Raw genomic sequence first — 21119 nt, 5'->3', positions numbered from 1 at the left:
TCTTGCCCATAAAAAATAAAAAGATGGTCACAGCAAAAGATGATGAGCCAAAGCTTCAATACAGTAACACAAATACAGGGGTGGCTTCTTTATGCGATCTGTTGTCCACACCTGCCACGTGTAATGTCATTCTAAAGGTCTCAGCCATGAACCTCTGCAGCATTCGATCCAATGTAAGATGCAACTTGATGACTAAGCAAGTTCAGGCTGATAAATCAGTTCCTGCAGGCTGACAGTGACCAGCAGCTCCCCTGCATATATGAATAGTAATGATGCTCACACAGAGCAATGTTGGAATCAGCAGAGTTCGCAGTCCCTACGGGGGGGCGAGGCTGACACCATGTGTGTTCAGTGAAGTGACTTTGCGTAGAATCATGGAAATGTTTTCAGCTGATGAGTGTGTGAGTGATTTAAGATGTGAGGAGGAAACATCTTCTAACTGACATCCAGCTCTCTGTCAGCTTCTGTTTTGTGACTTTCTTTGAAACTGATCCAAAGACCAAAGGAAACTCTTTTCAATTTCAACTGTTTACAACACATCCGCGGTGCCAACCGCCTAATAAAACCTATAACAGACGTTGTCACCACCAACTCCAACAAAGCTACTTCCAACAGACCTTCAGCACTCAGAAAAAGTCCTGTGCAGCAAGCATTTATATGCTTCATTTACTTACAAGCTCAAATCCTTTGTTTTTCCAGTCGCATTACAGTGCCAGTAGTATTGAAGCTTTTGGTTTTGGCAATGTTGTCACCCAAACCAATTCTTGAATGAGGGTGGTACAAATATCGCATCAGGCAGGATAAGCAGCAAGAAAATGAAGGCTAGCTGGCACACTCACCGATTGAAGATTTAATACAAAGTTTCAACACAGTGCTCTCCATCATGAGATAGATTTTCACCTGAAGACCATTAAGTCAAAATGTTGTGATCATTAAACTTTTCTTGGCATTAAGTGTGACCAATTGTCTTTTTTTCTTAAGCCATTTTTTGATACCAGCTGCTGCTTTTAGCTTCAAATTCACTGTTCTAACAAGACAGTACACATCTTCTAAGAATGAGGATCAACTGTTGCTGGTTTTCAGGTAGAGACAGGTGGATACTTTTTTTTTCAGGGCCGATTCCGATACCGATTATTAGTAGTCAAGGAGTCCGATAACTGATATTTGGAGCCGATATTCATTTGGCAGTAAAAGGGAAAATATTGGCGTCATAAATTTTTAATAATACAAACTCAAACACTTAACTTTGTTTAAATGCCTTTAAGGATATGTTTATTAAACACCTTTTAGATTTGCAACATGTTAAAGGTTTTTTTTTTTATCTTAGACAGTAGACATCTTTGTTTTAAAATTCTAACACAAAGTTCAGGGAGCTCCCAGGCTCAGCAGCATGTCTTATAAAGTTAAATGAAAACTTAAAACAAATTAAAAAAAAAAAAGTTTTCTACAGTAAATAAAGTTTTCCAAAATGTCAATATAGGTGTTAATCTTTCACTTATCTTTGTTTTATGGGGATATTTCAGGGTTATTTTCTGAAGTGGGATTGTATGAGTTTTAAATCACTATTAATTGTAGAGGCCACCACTGATGCTGCTCAGCTCGTCTCCTGTAATGAGAAACTGCAGGGAGAAATGGAACGCAAGCTAGGCTACGGTTCCTGCAGACGGGGTCATTGTTGTCACGTGATTTAGCAAATTTTGAAAGATTCCGACCCGAGCACTCACTTCGGTTTAGGTGTATGCTCTACTTGGAGTTTGCTGGTGGTGCGGCTGCATCAGAGCCAATATAACCCAGTTTTAAATTAATCTCCTATCGGCCGTCGGATTTTTAAAAAAGACTGATGCCGATATGCGTCAAAAAGCCGAATATCAGCGCCGATAATCGGTCTGTCCCTATTTTCAGGTAACTATGCATTGACACACACACAACTTTGTGCATTAACTACCTTAAATGTACGTTTGTTGTTATCCTCTGATATGCAGCATTGGAACTAGTCATCACACAATCTCACAGTCCTCTGTGTAGCAGTGATGTTCGTCTCCATCATCTATCCGTGTGTTCCTCAGCAAAACCAACAGACTCTCGACAGGAAAAGCCCCTCTGGCCACACCACAGCTGGACTGCCAAAGCCTTACGTAACACAGAACTACAGGCTGAAGCGGTTGCCACCGTTGAGTAAGTTTCCATGTGATGATATTTTGTTTTGATCTGTCAGCTTCATCCAATGTTTGCCACTGTCTTTTTCTTCCACATATTCCTCCATGTTTGTGGTGTTTGCCTGAGGTCCACGTGTCCACGTGTTTTCCAGCGTATGGATTTGGGTCTGTGCTTCATTTTACAGTAGGATTTGTATTCTGTTCTGTGGTTCAAATAGTTTATTTTCCCATCACTGACGTATCTATATTCAGCCCGCTGGAATGTCCTTGACTGCGAGAGATGTAAGTCTGCGAGCGAGCGGCAAAGATCCGGCCTGTGATTGGTTAAAGACGAGGCCCTCTGCTACACACACCCCGTCTGCCCAGCTCCTCTCCATGCATGGCCAGACTTGATGACTCACTTCCCCCTGGCTCTTCCCGTTAAATTCCTCCCAGTTCTTCCGAGCAGAGATGCAGACGACCTTTTTGTACTCTTAGACAAACTGCAGCCGCACATCTGTTCACAGACTCCTGTGAAATTTCTCCTTTTTCTTCTTCTTCCTCAGCACACAGAGAACTTCAGACACAGGAAGTTGTGTTGTTTCCCTCATCTAAGATCTATTTATCTTTCTTAGAACAACACCTAAAAGAAGGAATCAACACAGTGCTGTAGAAAGCAGCCCTTTCTTTTCAATTAACCTCTCTCCACTATTCTTCATTGACCACAAAAACACTGCACATGATCATGTACAAAAAAAAAAACTGATGTGAAAGTGAAAATCCTTGTGGTCACTTCTCCTAAATAACAATAACGGTAACTTGTGTTCTGTTTTTTTGGTGAGGTTATCCTAAAAAGATTACAATAGCAATGGATACTCTCAAGGCAAAGTTTGATAACTTCATGATGAAACAAGTTCTAATGAAGTATAAACTTCAACCTGTGTGATTCTTAAAAGTTTGTATCAAAATCTGAAGGCATGTTTTGGAAGTTAAGCAAGGCCAAAGTGAGGAGTACTTAAGTCACATGGCTTCCTCCTCCTCTTCATCTTTCTCCTGTAACTTCCCATAAACCATCAAGATTTACAAGATTGTTTAAGAATTGAAGGACAGAATCTGAAAGGTTACAAAATGACACAGAGGTTTCCAGGCTCCCATCAGAAGACAAACTGTTTTTTAATCTCTGAATTCATTCACTGTTTTTTTTTCTTTTCCGGAAAAATACCAAGTATGTCTGATGAAACCTACATGTAAGAGCTCTATGGCTTCTTCCCTTTCTCTAAAAGCACTTAGACACACTCACTCACTCACAGCCGAGGCAGAGCTCCAGCCAGAGCTCCAAATATTTAAACTTGTACAAATTCTTCCCCAAAGAACAAACATCTACAGGGAAGGAATTCAGGTTGTATTTCCTCTCTAAGTGCCACAAGTTTTAACACTTTACTACCAGAAAAGGTTGAGCAGGGCTTTGTCTTTGATCAGAGGATTCAGGACTACAACAAACCTGAATGTATCTTTACTGTGAAATATAAGGTGTGTGGATGATAGAGAAAGCAAAAAGAGTCATGACTGCAGGCCTGAAATTGTTGAGAAATGTAGAAAACACAGCTCTGTTAAAGGATTCAAATGCTCCTTTCACTGATGATAATGTTGCTGCTTGCTTTCTTGAATGGCCTTATAACAGCAGAAAACATACAAAATAGCCAAACATATGATCCTTTCATTTAAGATGGTGACATGTTTAGAGTGAGAAATAAAAAAGTATACATTGACTGAATATAAGACTACAGGAAAAACACAAACCCTCAAATTAAAGAAACTAAGCAGATCCTTTGACAATTGTGTTTGAAAATAATATTAAATTATTAAGAAAAAACAAAAGTCAACTGTTCCAAGTTTTCTTTGCAATAGGTTTTTAAAGTTCAGTCCTACAATGCCCATAGATAGTCAAAGACAAACTGATAGACAACCTTCAGCACAAGTAAAAACATAACTCCCATATCAGTTAGTTTAGGAATTAATTTTCAGATTTCATTGTTTTTAAAGCCCTATGTGTAGAGGCACCACCCTATATTTGTGATCTTTTACCTTTAAGCACCTGATTGCTGTTTGATATCTTCTTGCAGGAACTTCCTGATTGTTCATGAATCTCACAAGTGACCAGGTGATCGGGCTTTAACTGTTCAGGCTCCTAAGCTTTGTGATTCCCTGTTACAGGATCTCAGAGTATCAAAGATTTTGACCGTTCTTTATGATAATCAATCAATTAATCAATCTTTATTTATATAGTGCCAAATCATGACAAACGTTATCTCAAGACGCTCTCACAAACATAGCATGTCTAGATATGGTCCAGTCCCATCTTACTGACAGGACTCAATCTTATCTCATCTTAATCCACCATGAGCATTGCACCCTGTAGTATTTAGCTAGTTGCAGCAGCGAGGGAGAACTTCCTTTTAGCAGGCAGAAACCTCAAGCAGAACCAGACTTATGTTAGACAGCTATCTGCCCTGACCGAGTTAAGATCCTTTCTTAATTGACAAACTGTTTTATTTATGTATTCATCCTTATTGTTATTTTATTGTGGTTGAACAATTTGATGGAACTCATCAGCTTGTTTTTTCGTCCCTTGTATTCTAATCTGTATCTGCTTTTGAGGCACATTGAAACTCTGGATTTGAAAGGTGGATTATAAGAAAAATATATTATTGTTATTATTATTATTATTTATTTTTTACTCATATAATGTTTCTATTTTTACTGACATCATCATCCTATTCATCTGTTTGTTCTACTAGGTGAGTAATCTGGGTCAGCATACCTGGAAGTTGCCCACCATGATGAGTCCAGCGGCACAGATCCAGCCTGTGGAGAGACTTGCCGTGTTGAGGACACAGTTTTGGTGCTTCTCGATGACATGGGCATAGCGGAACAGCACAATGAGCATAACTACAGAGAAAAAAAAAGAAAGTCACAGAGAACAAAAGTCAGTTTTATGTGGTTCAATAGATAAATACATAAATCTGAAGCAGAACTGTTGAAGGTTGGAGGACAAGGAGAAGAGTTGTATTTGTTCTGGAAAAGTACCACACACATAGCAGGTTTGGGGTATTAGTATTTCACAGGGCCTGGATTCAATTAATGCAAACACACATAGACCTCATTTAGCCAAAAAACACAAGGATTTCCAGAAAGCTGATTTAGAGTTACCCAAAGTGGAAAAATGAGATGCAGGAACTGGCGGGAAAGTGGAAACGATGCCTGAGTGGGGGCTGGTCAAAGTCTTACATAAGATTAAAGGTGGAGGGAAACCGAGTACAGTACACGGGACGGGCTGCTGCTGATGTGCTAATGGGCTGTGACTGGGTGTATTGTTGGGAGCTGACCCCCGCCTGTTTTCTCTTTGTTAGCTCCTCACGTCTTCTGCCCGACGAAGGCCGACTGGGTTTGGTGAAAGCTTGGGGTGAGAGGAGAAGAGGAGGTTTGAAGAATGAGAGAGCCCCCCGTGTCTTGACCTGAAGCGCGTACATTAGTCTCAGAGAATGAACTGTTGTCTTTACTCTGTCACCATCGTGGTCACAGAAACAGGCTTTACGGCAGACCATGCTGCCAGAAAGAAAATAAATGGAAAGTGTGGTCAGAGAGAGGAAAGAAAACTCCAGTGGAGGATTTAACAATGTAAAGCTTTGTCTCCACTACCCAGGGTTTAGTCTAGGCCGGTGTCTCAATGACAGGTCGCATTTCAGAACCTAACCACAACCTCAACCTGAAGCATTAACTATGATTGATGCGAGGAAAGTTCTTGTATTGGTAAAATGTATCTTTTATTCCCTTTGTTAATGACTTGGAAAAAATGCTAATCTATCTTGATGTTGTTGTGAAAGGTCTTTGTGATGGACAGAAGGGGAAGTTCAGACCACAAACATTAATCTGTTGAAGAAAATAAGGACACACTAGTCCTCACAGTTTGACTTAAATGTCAAAGATATTCATCTTTCCTCGTTGTACTGTTAAAGCTCCTCGACTGTAAGGAGTCTTGAACTGGTTATGCCACAAACTGACTCTTCATGACCTACGAAAGCAAAAGAAACCACAGTGACAAGATTGATAGTTTCTATATATATTTTTATCACCTAAAACCACTGCCAGGAGGTGGTTGTCATATAAGATGATTTACAGCACATTGCAGAAACAGCAGCATGCGAATAAATTACACATAATACTGACATTATCAATGATTTTTTAAAAACTGCAAGCCTACGCTTTCATTTACTGTGAGGAGTGATCCACTGGTCATGGCACATACTGGAATGTATGATGATGTTGCCTCTGTATCAGGGGTTCCCAAAGTGTGGGTCGGGACCCCTTGGGGGGGTCGCGAGACACAAATGGGGGGTCGTGGGATGTCTTCCAGAATTTTTTTTTATTTTTTTATTTTCTAGAAATAGTACATTTTACCCATTATGGTAAAAATATCAACAAAAATAGTAGCTAAACTTGAAATAAAACCTTGAAAATAGAACACGTAGGGGAGCTGGTGGCCTAGCAGTCTAAGCGCCCCACATACAGAGGCTACAGTCCCTGTCCCAGGGGTCGCCGGTTCGATTCCTGGCCGGTCGACCATTTCCTGCATATCTTCCCCCGCTCTCTCCTCCCCACATTTCCTGTCTCTCTTAAGCTGTCCTATCAAATAAAGGCAAAAAGGCCAAACAAAAAAACATAAAATAGAACATGTGATGAGTTTTCTGCCTTTCTTTGTTGCCAGATGACTCCTAAGTTTAGGGTTAGTGAACAGTTAATTATCAAAAGCATCAGTAGCAGACGGTTAATCTCAGGCACAAGAAACACAGCCACATGCTCAAGTAGGTAGGCTAAATTTCTGCAGACCAGCTAAGTGAAGCCACATTAAATCCCTTTAAAGGGACAGTGGGGGTCACCAATATTTTGGGGGTCGCTGGCTGAAAAGTGTGCGAACCCCTGCTCTATATGAACGATAAAAGCTAATAAGCATGCACAAAGAAGTTTGATTATTTCTCTATTCTGTTTTTTTTTTTGTTGTTGTTGCCTTTTCTGCCGTCAACAAGTTGGTTTTCAAGGATTTGCACCACGAAGACCAAAAGGGATTTTGTTTGCAAAAGATTCTCTGTGAGTGATGTGTTTGAATGTGAAAAGGAAACAAGACGACAGCTTTCATCACAAACACTAATCGTGTATGCACAGGACAAGAACAAGAAAGAGATAACAGGGGTCACCAAAATCAACACAGACCAAAAGTCCTCACAGCAGCTTTACCATGAAGAGGGTTTTATAACATATCTAAACATGGCAAGGACAACAGATAAACACAGCTTCATCCATACTCACAGGGAAACAGACGTGATGTACACAGGAAGTCCAGCTGATATATACATGTTATATAAAGGTGTATGTAAATGTTATGTTTGTTTGATCCTCAAGGCCGGTCTTGTGAGAGTGTTTTTGTGTACACGAGCTCCCCTCTGTTCCTGCAGCGCTAAAACTGTCTCTGCAAAGTGATTTCAGTAACATTCACGGAAAAACAAACAGCAGAGTCTCCAGGCTCAGAAACAATCTTGTCTTTGTTTTTTCCATCTTCTTCCCCCCCCCCCTTTTTTTAAAATGGAGAACATATTCTACCGCTAAAGGGACAAAAAGTCAGCTGCAGCTTGTTTCATTAGATTATGGCATCTCGGCCTCTTGGCTGCAGACTGGCTGGCTGAGGAGGTTTTTTTCCTCTTTCAACAAAATGACTTTTTCACCATTACAAACAAGCACGTTTGAGCTCGCTGGCATTTTAAAACTATCTGAGGATGATGTAAGCTCGGCCCGAAGGTTAAGGCAGAAGGAACATTTCTTCCATTACTCTTCTTATCCACTTTTGACTTTTATTTAGCACACTCTTGTAAGCTGAAGGCCTGCAGGATAGGAGAACAATATGCAATTGGAGACTACATTACCCAATACTGCAACAACTGTAAGATTTGGAATTAACAGAATAATATTAAAGAGTCCATTACCACTGTAACTTCAGGCTCCTCTTCAAGTTTCACAAGATGCTGGTGTTTGCAACATGTCCCTACAGAAGCCAATACATCTAACAGGCATACTTCTTTTACCACTAATTAATCTAAAGCTAGATAATAGCTACCTTGAGCTTCAGCTGCTGGCATAAAACTGTGTGTAAAAGCATGACCATGATACTCAGGCTCACATCCAACAGGTAAAACGTGCACATGCGAAATGAGGAAGCATTGCTTGTTTACACAAAATAACTTCTGTTATTCATTGAGGTAAATTCTGCCTGTTGCGGTGTGTTTATAGTGGATACTTGCGTTGCGGTTACAAGGAAATCGCAATTTATTTCACAGCCGTAATAACTGCAACTGTTTTCCCTGCTCTCAGGCTTATTTCTTTAAGAATGCATGTCACGTTGTAGGGTCACAGGCTCCTACGGCACAAGGACATTGCGTGTCTGATGAGTAAGCAGCATGGACACCCTCCACCTGGCCTCTGACAGTCAAGATAAACTGTTTTCTAATTAAAGCTCAACAACAGGAATACGTTTGCATAAACACACCACGCCAACCTGTATCCCATTCACAGTCCCTGCTTCAGTCACCCTGCTTTAGATGGGATTTAAGTCTGCAGATCTAAGTCCTTTTCTTTGAATTCAGGAAGCCCAAGGGGAGGAAGCAGAGTCTTGGCTCAAACACGGACACGCACACATCAATGTTACCTTTTTCAAACACGTGGACACGCTGTAATGTCAGCCTGCAATCACAAGCACAAGCACAGACTTGCTTTTGCGCAGACATGGTTTAACACCAAACCTCGCACACACACACACACACACACACGTCCATTTCTTACAAACGTCACATTGGCCACACCACACCTCTCAGTTAAATAAACCCTGCAGTCCCCACAAGGAGATACATTTCAAACTAAACACCGGGCTGCATTCTCTCCCACAGGAGGTATGCTGAGAAAGAATACACACATTGTCTTTGAAACATTGTGTGTGTACACTGGCAGAGAGGTGGGGACCTGGATAAAAATCAAGAATAATAATTATGAGGCAATATTCAGTTCATTGAGTCCAGGGAAGAAGTGGACCCCTGAGCCCACTGCAGCCAGCTCAATCTACAAAGTGAGACACAAATCAATAGGCTAAGAAGCTAAGTGCTGATTATTTACAATAGCCTGTTGTACATCTACATGCCACATTAGCTTAACCTAGTTTCGTAGAGCCATATTAACTTCATTTACAATGGGCATTAACATACCCAGCATTGAGCCTAATTGGATAGCAGAGAAAAACACCCAGACAAAGCGGCTGTGAACGCAACCTAATATGACCTGATGATTTATGCACTGAAATCACGCGCAGAGGTGCTCACACGTCCAATCAGTCAGATGCAAAAGTGGCTTCACTTCTATCTAAATGTAGTTTTCCTTCAGCCATGAAAATTCAAACCACTCTTTATGTAATTTCCTTGCCTAATGCCTATACAGTATATACTCCATCCTCAGCATAGTAACCCTGAGAAGGTGGAAGTGAAGAAGCCTCTGCATCAATTCTGTAGCCTACCTACTGGGGAACAAAGCTTCTACAAGGTGATTTGAGTTTCCTTGACAGGAGACTGTGAAGGAAACCGTAAAGACAGGAGGGATTTCCCATGCAGCACCACTCACACTTCTCGAGACTCCTACTTCCTACTGTGGTTTTGCTTCGGGGTTACACAATCAAGATGTCAAAGGTTAGAGTTAGACTAACTGACTGCTCAGATATTTGTTGTAGCAACCAACACAAATGTTCATATTCCATCCCAGTACCAGGGACAAACGAAAATAGTGGTTCCTTTTTATTATTAACAACAACGAGCCAGCTACAGTTGGTGCTAATTAGGGATGCACCAAAAATGATGCAGGCAAAAACCGCAGCCAGTACGCGCTTGTCTGGATAAGAGCCAACATGTCTGCATCCGTTCTTCCTTTAATTGCAGCGCTAAACAGCTTCTAAGCAAAGAGGTTGAGACGGACCACGGAGTGAAAACAATGAAAAGTACACTTGTAGAGTCTGTCAGCACACGTTTCACTGAGATCTATTCGGATCCTCTGCACTTCATCGCGACTGTACTTGACCCGCATTATACAGATCATTACTTGGATGTGGGAATAAAGTAGCGCACACGAGAGATGATCCAGGCTGTGATGGATGCGAAGAAGCCTCTAGTAGATGGAGAAGCCCACAGGAAGGAGAACAGAGCGCAGAAAAAAGGACTTGTCTCTCTCAAAACCAGATGAGGGGCACGCACCCTCGTTGTCTGATATGTTCAGTGAGATCCTTGATTTTAGTGAGGTTAGTACACAGTCATAGCCATAAATGCAATGATACTAATAATTGGCATAACAATTTCTTTTGGGTGTTTCAGTTTTTGGTTTTTGGTCTTCATTTTCGTTTTTCTGGTTTCGGCCAAGAATTTTCATTTCAGTGCATCCCTAGTGCTAATTTGTATGTTTGTGCTAATTATTTCACCTTGTACTTCTTTAAAAAGGGCAGACCACATGAGGTTACACACAGAAACACAACAAAGGAATAACACCCTTATTTTAACGTACCACTCAGAGACCGGCTGTTGTTACTGCAGCTGAAACACTTCACATGACCGGGACTCTGTAAGTAACATATGACAGACCGCAAGCATGGGCGAGTCTGCCACTGACATCATATTTTAAAAACTCAGAGCAAACTATGATATAAGAGAAAAAGGAAGTTAACTTCAATACCAAGGATAAATGAACACAGCTGCTTTTGCAAAATGAACGAAGACAAGCAGATGCTTTGTGTGTAAACTTTAAATTGCTGTTTGATCCTCTTTGGTCTCACCACACCCTCACATCTTTAGGGCACGAGAGTTACTAGAAGGGCCCTAGATTTCATAAATCTATTTGTATAAACAAAACAACGTGGAAAGAGAATACACCTTGTGTTTCCAGTCAGACAATGGCATCTCACTGCTGATATTTTGCTTTTGCAATATGAGGCATCTATTAAGTTCAGTTAGGTTGTGTCTACGTAACCCTGCTGTCATCATGCTGCTGTCCAAATAGAAGTGCTGAATGAAATATAATTCAGTAAGCTGAAGTGTGATTACAAGTTGATATACATTAAAAAAAGACCAGAGGAGCTGATTTTAAAACAGGCAGTTATATTGCAAGCTCTGTTTCCATGCAGAGCGATCCTTTCCTGTTATTCTTTACACACAGTACACTGAAAACTTTCCACAGAAAAACACCCCATTCATTTTGAGACTGAGATAAACGTGTCACTTTTGTTTGTTTGTTTCCCCAGTGATGCTCTTATGTTTGTCTGCTAAATTGTTACTTCACTTTTTATTTGTCTGCAAGCAATCCAAACACATTACAATGTTTATCCTCCCTCACTTTCTCCTACATCAATAAATATATGTACCCAAGGTTATCAAACGGACCAACTTTGGTTCTGGGGTTGGTCCAATTCTGGACTTTCACAATGAGCTGCAACAGCCTGAAATGCTACAAGTATCAAGATACAACGTGTAGTTTCCCATCAGTTAAATAAATACACACATGAAGGCTTTTCTAGTGTATAAAGCTGTAGTTTGAGTCTCTACCAACACAGTATACAGCCTACAATACTGCACTCTATTTTTAAACCTACAATGATCATTATCTTGTCATGTCTCCACTTTCCTCTCAGATGGAGCAAAAGTGATCTAGCATCAGCCAATCACACAGCTGAACAGACAGGCCTTAAATAGCTGCCAAAGTCATGGAGACTCCTTATGAAAAGACAAACAAGGCAAAGAAACATCTCCCCCGCTTTACACACACACACACAGAGAGAGAGAGAGAGAGAGAGAGAGAGAGAGAGAGAGAGAGAGAGAGAGAGAGAGAGAGAGAGAGAGAGAGAGAGAGAGAGAGAGAGAGAGAGAGAGAGAGAGAGAGAGAGAGAGAGAGAGAGAGAGAGAGAGAGAGAGAGAGAGAGAGAGAGAGAGAGAACATGTCGCTGCCACAGCTGGGAAACATTAACCAGATCAGACCCACCAGTTAGTGCAGGGAACAGCACGTGCAGACTCACAAAAAAAACACACAAGCCAGCACATGGGAGCTCATGCCTTTTTTTCAAGTCATGCATGTCTCCTACCAAAATACACACTCACTGTGTGTGTGTGAATGTTCTGCATGAAGCCATTCTTAGGTTTAATTTGTTACCATTTCTTCCTTCTCTTTCATTCAGACTGACCACATGCAGGGTTTTCTCTGGCTACAGTTTTCTCAGTGTGGTTGTAGAGTTTACAGCAGGAAAACAAAACTAATGTTACTGTGAGGTCTCAACAGATGCAAAATAATTCATTAACACTACTACACTTGGTTTCTACCAGCTGAAATAATACTGATCTGGGGTAGTTTTTGTATTTGTCATTACGTATATAATGAAATTAAAAAAGTGATGGCTTCACCATTCAGTCGTATTTATATCCATTTCTTTAAAGCAGCTATGAGTTTTCATTTTCTGTCCCTCATGGTTGCCGCCACTTTACTGTTCCTTTCCTTCAATGTGTGTGCATTACTCTGAAGAGGAGCTTCTCCTGCTTCCTTTTACAAGGCCAAGACATTCTGAGTTGTGTGCTGGGAAAGTGTAAACAAAGGGTATTCGAGTGTACATGCTTTTGATTCCTTCATTGTAATCTGACCAGGTGACGATAGATATGAGAATCTGACAAAGTAGACAATGGCCTTGTTGGTTTTTGGAGGTTAGATAAAGATGTCACATCAAGACTATGACTGATTCTTAAAAGGCACAGTGAGGAGTTCTTAACTGATTTGAAATAGTCTCACTCCTATACTGATGGCTCTTCATGATCTACACAGTAAAATGAGATTATCATTGATGAGACTGGTTATTTCTTTTGACTGAAGGTTGGTGCCAGAGTTTGGACCAGACTTCCCCCCAAGGAAGCAGATTTGATATTCAGCCCTCACTAGCTCACTCACTAGCTCAGACGTGTCTATGTTTAGAACTCTGCTGTTAAAGTTTGGCAGTGAAGAGTAAGTTAACAAGCAGGAGGAGCTTTTTCTTTCTTTAGTTTTCTTCTTACATAATGTTTGTTCTCATGGAGCAAGATAAGAAGAACAATTGAAGAATTGTTTAGACTGTGAGACTCTTCAGCCTGGGCTTTGAAGAGCAAAATGGCTCTGAACAGGATTTAGTGTTCATGCCAGCGTGTGAGTTCTAAAGCTTCACTGCCATTTTAGGACAAAAGAGATAAAACTTGCATATTTACATTAATCAGACATTGCTTGGGACACCGGAGCACACATCAGGACACCGAGGCTGACATTAAAGTGGTGTCTACTCACCTTTTGCATCTAACTAATGTTTTGTTGACGTCACGTTACAGTTAATAATTATACGTATCACAAATCAAACCATTACCTCATCACTCAGCATCCTGCAAAAAGTTGTCTTGAACAAGAAAGATCTCTATTCCACTCATTTTGTTTCCACAACAAATACACCCTTTGGCAAGCGCCACGTGTTTACGACAGTGGGTGATAGTGCTCGTGGGAAATGCAGTCTTCATCCGAGAAAGACACTACAAATATCACCACAATCATCACAATATAGAAGTTCCTCACAGTGCCTTTAACTGGTAAAAATTCCTCATAGTAGTGTTAAAGCTAGGGTTGGTAGCCACAGAAAACTAGCATGAATTTGAATGTGGCCTTTCCTCAGGACTCCGTCTAACCCCTCCCCCCTCCCATTGGAGCTCCTCCAAAACGATGCCCTCGTTCACATGCACAAGCGCCGCTGATTCGCAACCATATGATCGTGACTGATTCAAAACCCGTCCTCAGCACATTGTCTCACTCAGGGGAAAGAAAACACCAAAACATTATCATAGTGAAAGTTAAAAGAACAAACAAACATGAAATGTATGCGCAGGAGGCAGGCAGAACGAAAGGGCAGGATTTGATTGGTTTCATAATTTGGCTCCCAAAGGCAGGGATTGGTTGGTGTTTTCCCGGGTTTACTCCGGCTGTAGATAACGGCTTTTTTTTTTACCGTTCTTTTTTTAAGAACACATTATGTATTGATTGCCATCAGGACATAAAGATCATTTTAACCAGTATAACAAAAAGTGTATCTAAATCTGACTACCAACCCCAGCTTTAAACATATTTAATTAGCTTCTTTCAGCTGGTTTAATATCATTAAAACTTGAGGTTGAAGATAATCACATTTATAAGGAACTATTTTGATAGCTGAATAAAAAAAAACAGCTTAAGTCTTCAAAAATGACAGACATTTGCTGGTTTCAAGATTTAAACGTGACAGTTTTCTTCTACCGTCACTTTTTCAAGTCAGTAAACTGAAAATCTGTTTTTACAGTTCATCAGAAATATGAAGAAGTCACGCTAGCTTCTGCCAGCTGACAAATTAATCAGATTAAAGGATGAGCTAGTTGGATCCCTAATAAAGCCTCTTCTCATCAGGCACAAGGTGACTTATGGCAGAAATTGTCATAGCCTGGGACTGTGTGTATGTGCGTGTGCCATGCGTGTAATGTTCACGTGTGCTCATGATGCCTTACCCATGAATGATCCCATGCTGCAGATAAGGCTGAAGAAGCAGCTCTCGGGAGGAAGAGTTCCACATTTACTGTCAGAGAGAGTACACGAGAATAAATCAGTGAATGTTGTAAATCAACCTTCTGCACACAACACAGTACCACTTATTCTACCACATCACTGTGCATTTAGAGCAACACATAGCATGTTTAGAGAGATGCATTTATGCTCATGCAATAAGGAGGTAGGGGAGGGGGGTACAATCACGCTTCCTGGCTTCCCATTTACAGGCTTTTGACTTTTCACCTACTGCATACTGCCTCTCTTCTAGGAATGGGAAATGTTTGTAGGAGGGGAAGGCAGGAGACAGTCAACACAGGCTGTCTGTGCCCGAGCTGCTGCTGCCAACAAAGCCAAAGCTTTCTCAGCTGACTACAGTCACACACACACACACACACACACACTCACACATTCCTCAGTAAAACGTAAAAATCAAACAGACTCACACTGATGGTTTTTAAAAGGAATCTTTGGTGAATTTAGTGGATGAATGGATGTTTCAACAACAAAAGCAAGGCCACAACATACGGCACTGCATCAGTACAAATTACTTTCGCATCCTTCAAACATTTTGATCATCTAGTTTGAAGGCTACTTAATATTTTCTCATGCTCATTAAATGTTACTGCGTTAGGGAAGTGATGTCTTTGCTTTTTCAAACAGTTTTCTCCTGTTGTTTGGAACATACCACAGCATTTACACTCCGCTCTTTGATGTTTAAAGCTCCAAGGGACAAAAGCTAAACATAAGAGTGGGAGTGTCTTGATTTCCTTCTAACTGTAAGCTGACTCCTCTGTGTGTGTGTGTGTATGTGTGTGTGTGTGTGTGTGTGTGTGTGTGTGTGTGTGTGTGTGTGTGTGTGTGTGTGTGTGTGTGTGTGTGTGTGTGTGTGTGTGTGTGTGTGTGTGTGTGTGTGTGTTTATATGTTGAAGTGCAGACCCATGCTTTCCCTCTGAACTGCCACGGTGGCAGGCAGCAGGATATTTCAGCCCCAAGTTATTTTCAGAATGTACACACCCCACACTCAGGAGGACTGTCTCCTTTAAGCTCACTCGCTTTTCATCAACAATGTGCCGACAGGGGTCACGTTAGACAATGGGACAGTGTTCCTGTTATTAAATCACCAGACAGAAACTGGAAACAAAGGGACCGAGAAGAGAGACAGAATAGAGACAGACTGGGAGAGGTGAGGGTGGGATTTCACCGACCTGATGAGAGGTACGTTGTCTAATGTGCAGCACAAGGTTGGCCCACTCTGCAAATACAGCTCCTCTTCGCATGATTGGTTGTACAACCTGGGACATCAAACATACGTGTACAAACACATACATAATCAGATACACTCATGAAGGAGTTTTAAATGGCACAACTTCAAAACAACCAATGAAAAACACGCTTTAATGTAAATTTTACTTGGTTTATAAAAAATGTTTGCTCATTTAAATCTATAACAGGAACATGTTCACCATTGTGTTGCATCCTTGTCTTTTAACAGCACTCTGTAGACATTTGGGAACAAGTTTCTGGAGTTTTGATACAGAACTGTTCTCCCTCATGTCTGAGATAAGATTTAAGTTGCTCAGCAGTTCAGGGTCTCTTTTGTTGTATTTTTCATTTCATGATGCGCCAAATGTTTTCAAGTCAGCACTGCAAACAAGCTAGTTTAGCATACAGACTCTTCTACTACAGAGCCATACTGTTGTAATATATAATTCCTGTATATCCTTAGAATGTGTGTAATAAGTAGTTGCTGCCTACAGACAACAGTAGGGAGACAATAGTTGAAACTTTTTGTCTGGCTGCCATGTTGTGGGGTCACACCCAGGTGGCCTTTTATTAGAGGGCTGAAAACAGAGTGGCAGAAAATCACTCAGTCATCAAACAGTAGCTTTGCTGGTAGAGATTAAAATAAGCTTGCACAGACAAACCAAACATCCAGCGAGAATTCAAACACTCACGGACAGTGCATGAACTGAGAACAATCACACTTTGGACCTAACCTATGGGCTTTCAATTAATGAATCCTTTTAATGAATTGTATCTCTGTTTGTTTTACTACTCTGTGAAGCACTTTGAACTGTCTCAGTGTATATAATGCTCTATAAAAAATGCTTTGCTTTATGCGGACAGATTTACAGAAATGACCTGAAAACAATCCTGGGTCTTAATGTACCAAACAGCAGACTCCATCATACAGAGAGAGTATAGGAGGAGACACTGACAGAGACATATCGCAACACTGGAATTGATATTAGAGTGTGCAGAGATCAATAGATGTGTAATGGAGCCAAAAATAAAGGACAGAGCCACGTACCAGTTATCCACTGGACACACATGCTGGTTGTACAAGGCCATGGCATACCTATCAGAGAGAGAGAGAAAGAGAGAGTGTGATTAGCATATTGTGAGATTACTTTACAATTACAGTGACTCAATAAGAGATGTTCCATATCCATTACAACATTTAAAGCAACAGTAAGTAATGGGAGATCAACCGGAGCCAAGACAAGATCTTCAGTTTACCATGACCACTGTGTTTCCACATATAGGCGACGTACCACACAACCATTGGGTGGGCATCATGACAGCATACTTCTTAAACTTGTGCAATAACTCAACTGACAAAATGTATTATTTTGTGGTACTTAAAGTCACCAATCTTACATTGAAAGTCAGAAGTGGTCCCAATACAGAACAACCCTGTAAGTCTGACCTCACACTGAGCTGTACCTGTTTGTTCAACCTGTAGGACGGGGGACTTGATATCTGACCACCTCTTATCAGCCTGGAACTCAGAAACCAAAGAGAGAAAATACTGGTTTGTGTCAGTAAAGCTGGTATGAGGAATGCTGACATCCAACAAGAGTGTTTATTCGATCGGGTCACTGACCTGCTACATCCTCAGAGGAGTCAAAGACCGGAGGATCAAGAGATAAAAACTGGATCGCGAGTTAAAGACCCAGATTTAGAAGCAGAACTACCATTATTAAGTGAGTCCATCCTTCAGAATTAAAGATTATATCTGTGTGAAAAGTACCGACGTCCCAATTCTGATCCAAACTGTCACATCAGAGCAGATCTAGGTATTTTGAACTGATCAGGGAACAGCAATTTGAGCAATTAGGGCCTCTTCAGCCAGGTGGAGACTGATCTACTGTACTCAATTGCGGAAGCTAAACAAAGAAATATGATTAATAACTTTCAGAAATAAAATATTGAGATTGCACAGAAAGGGCAGATTTGTACAGTGAGTCAGTGCTGGGGCTGAATGCCTCACTTTGAAGTATTGCTGCCTTTGGGCTTAAGCGTCAGGACTATGATTATTTCCCCACCAGCAGAATGTAAATCTCAAACTGTCTGCTCTGACTATGCATGCCTAAGTCACATGGAGAATATTATGTAAATATGGAAAAGACGGAAAAGTCAATTATTAAATATGAACAGAAGATGAGGACACAATGATTAGTCTTTGAGTATATGACAGACTACTTTCAAACTGTAGAAACTATCAAGATACACGGTCATGAATATGATTGATGTGATGCCACTCGGTCTCTATCCATCTCTTTCCTTCTGCATCTCCTTCTCACCCCCCTTCCAAGCCTAACACAGTCACAGCTGGCTGTTCAACATGTGCCTGGATCTGCTCATTGTTTCTGCCTGTTATAAGGACATTTTTCATCACCACTGTTACTTTCTAATTGTTGTGTATTTCCTTGCTCAACGTAGATTAATGTTGGGTTTTTCTCAATAATAGAAAACAAGGGTACAGTCTAGACCTGCCCTTTTTGTGAAGTGTCCTGAGATAACATTTGTCATGAATTGGCGCCATCGAACTGATTGATGTTGAGTCATAGCTGTAATTCTGAGAGGGCATCTTGGGGGAGGGGAGGGAGATATCATCACGCACATACTATACAGTCAACAGTAAATATTAAACCACATGATATTTTCAGCAGCCAGTACATACAGTTAAGTGTCAAAAGCATGGAGTCAGAGGCAGAGACTATTTGTCCTGATCAGTGAATGCATTTGCAGTTCAGGAGGAGGTTAAGTATCAATTTAGCTTGTTTCCATGGCACACAGTATCCTTCACACAAAACAGCTCTCGAAGAGCAAATATATGTCACACACACACACACACACCTGCTACCCACTTACAAATACAGAGCAACATGTCAATGTACGTTCATCATGACACTTTCTATTCTATTAAAGCATCCCAGATCTTTCCACACATCTCACAACAACCACGTGTCCAGAACTACATCATCAGATAGGCGGAGATTCTAGCGTAGCCTGTGGGAAGCTGACTACAGACGCTCAGCAGTTTGGAGGTATTTCACGCTTGTTTCGCCAACAACTCCAAAAGCGGCTCGCAGTATGTGCAAAGCTCAGGTTTCGAGGGGTGGCGGTAGTGTAGGGTTGCAAAGAGGTGGAACATTTCCGGTAAATTTCCGGAAAGTTTCTGGTAAATTTCCATGGAAAGTTAAGGAGATATTTTTGGAAATATTTGGGAATTTATGGGAATTCATGGGAATTAAGGGTCATTTAATTGAAAGGTATCATATCCAAGCATAAATATTTGTTTTGTTATAAGCAGACATCCATCAAAATAAAAATCATCTGTGCATGTAGGAAGGAATGCACAGTGCATGTAGGGAGTGCGGTCTCAATAGCCCTACATTAAGCAGTGAACTATGTGCATGTGATTGAGAAATAGCATAGATATTCAACTGTACTTGCATGAAATCTGGTTGTTTTAGTCAGGATTATGCTCGAATATATTTACCCCAACTATATTTAAGTTCCCTAGTAAATTCCTGGTTTATTCCTGTTTATTCCAATGGAAAGTTTCCAACTATGAAAATTCCCAGAATTTTTCAACCCTACGGTAGTGTAGCGAAATATAACACAATCAGTTTAATCAAGCATTTCAAGAATGATCATGTCAAAGCTTAACAGTACTCTGGTTGGACACGAGCTACATGCCACACAATGCAGCGCTACAGGCTTAAAACCTCCTCAGATCACACAGCAGGGACTTGATTCAGACTGCCATCGATGAAAGGCTTGACCAGAGGCATACTCTGTTGAATAAAGAGCATGTAAGTGCACACTGGTGTTTGCACTGTTTGTGCCATACTTGTGATTGGATGTTTGCATTTTCTTTTCTTTTCTCATTTGTTGCCAAAAAACAATTCTGAGTCTCTTCCTCACATTGAAAGATTCAGGTTGTTGATTTAATACTGTGGTATCAGATATAATCAGTGACAATATCGACTGATACAAAAGCCTAGGTTTCCATCAAGCGGCAAACTCCGGGTCTAAAAAAAAGAGTCCAATGTGGAAGTGCTAAAAACTGCAGTTCAGAGGATCTGCTTGAGGCTGGCTCCAGAAGTACTGGAAACCACATACACACCAATTCAAAAAAGACGATCTTTACAGCAGAAATGAACATGTTTACAGCCTGGTACAAAAGACCAGTGTAGTCTGGATAGCTCATTTCTCGGTCGGCACACACTGTACGGGGGGGGGGATTTTTTTCTAACACGGCAATTTAGAAGATATTGATGTTACGAGTCTTCCAATGAGAGGCACAGCTGACTTGATTGACAGGCAGGAACACTGTAACTGTTGGCTCGGAGGCTCAAAGCCCGCCTCTTTACGTCACAATCGCTCAACAGCAGCAATATGGCTGCCGCAGACAATTAGCCTCATAACAGCTCTTCAGGGGTGACGTGACGGTTACTACGTCCATATTTTGTACAGTCTGCGGTTTCCATATCAATATTGGTATCAGTATAAAACATTATATCGGTGCATCGCTTATTTAAGCTGCACAGTTTCTTCCCCAGTTGAAAGCAGGGTCAAAATTCCAGGTTAAACACAAGGTGAAGGTCTTTTTCACTTCAAATAACATCATCAAGTTTTTTAATTCATATTTAAAATATAAATTTATCAGTTTAGTTTGGATTTCATTGTTGTGGTATCAAACTAATTTCTTCTATTTGCATCGTTTTGTACACCACAAAGTCAATCAACAATGGTTACTACAATAACAGATTTCTCCACATAATTCTGATGGATGTGACGCCAAACCAAGACCTCTCAGTAATGTTATAAAATACTGTACTTCACACAGTATGCTGTGTATCTGCGGAATAAGCTCAAGTCTCAAGTGAGAGGAAGCAGGGAGCAGCATTCGATATTTTCTCTACATGAGTTTTTCTCTGACACGACTTGTGGCTACAGGTCTGAGAGCGACTGCCTTGGAGGATGGCAGCA

General features: G+C 40.8%; 1 protein-coding gene across 1 annotated transcript in view; it reads right to left on the bottom strand.

Annotated features, from left to right (window-relative positions):
- Positions 1-21119, bottom strand: part of zgc:154058 (uncharacterized protein LOC795538 homolog) — a 33783-nt gene that overhangs the window by 8275 nt on the left and 4389 nt on the right. Inside the window, exons 3-6 of the mRNA XM_034681809.1 lie at positions 17146-17193; positions 16040-16126; positions 14795-14862; positions 4957-5084 (exon numbers count right to left, since the gene is read on the bottom strand). Of these exons, the coding sequence (XP_034537700.1) occupies positions 4957-5084; positions 14795-14862; positions 16040-16126; positions 17146-17193 (331 nt within the window). The remainder of the gene's footprint in view (positions 1-4956; positions 5085-14794; positions 14863-16039; positions 16127-17145; positions 17194-21119) is intronic.

The sequence above is a fragment of the Notolabrus celidotus genome, chromosome 4 (genome assembly GCF_009762535.1).
Source record: "Notolabrus celidotus isolate fNotCel1 chromosome 4, fNotCel1.pri, whole genome shotgun sequence".
NCBI lineage: Eukaryota > Metazoa > Chordata > Actinopteri > Labriformes > Labridae > Notolabrus > Notolabrus celidotus.
This window is presented reverse-complemented; position numbering and strand designations above follow the sequence as displayed.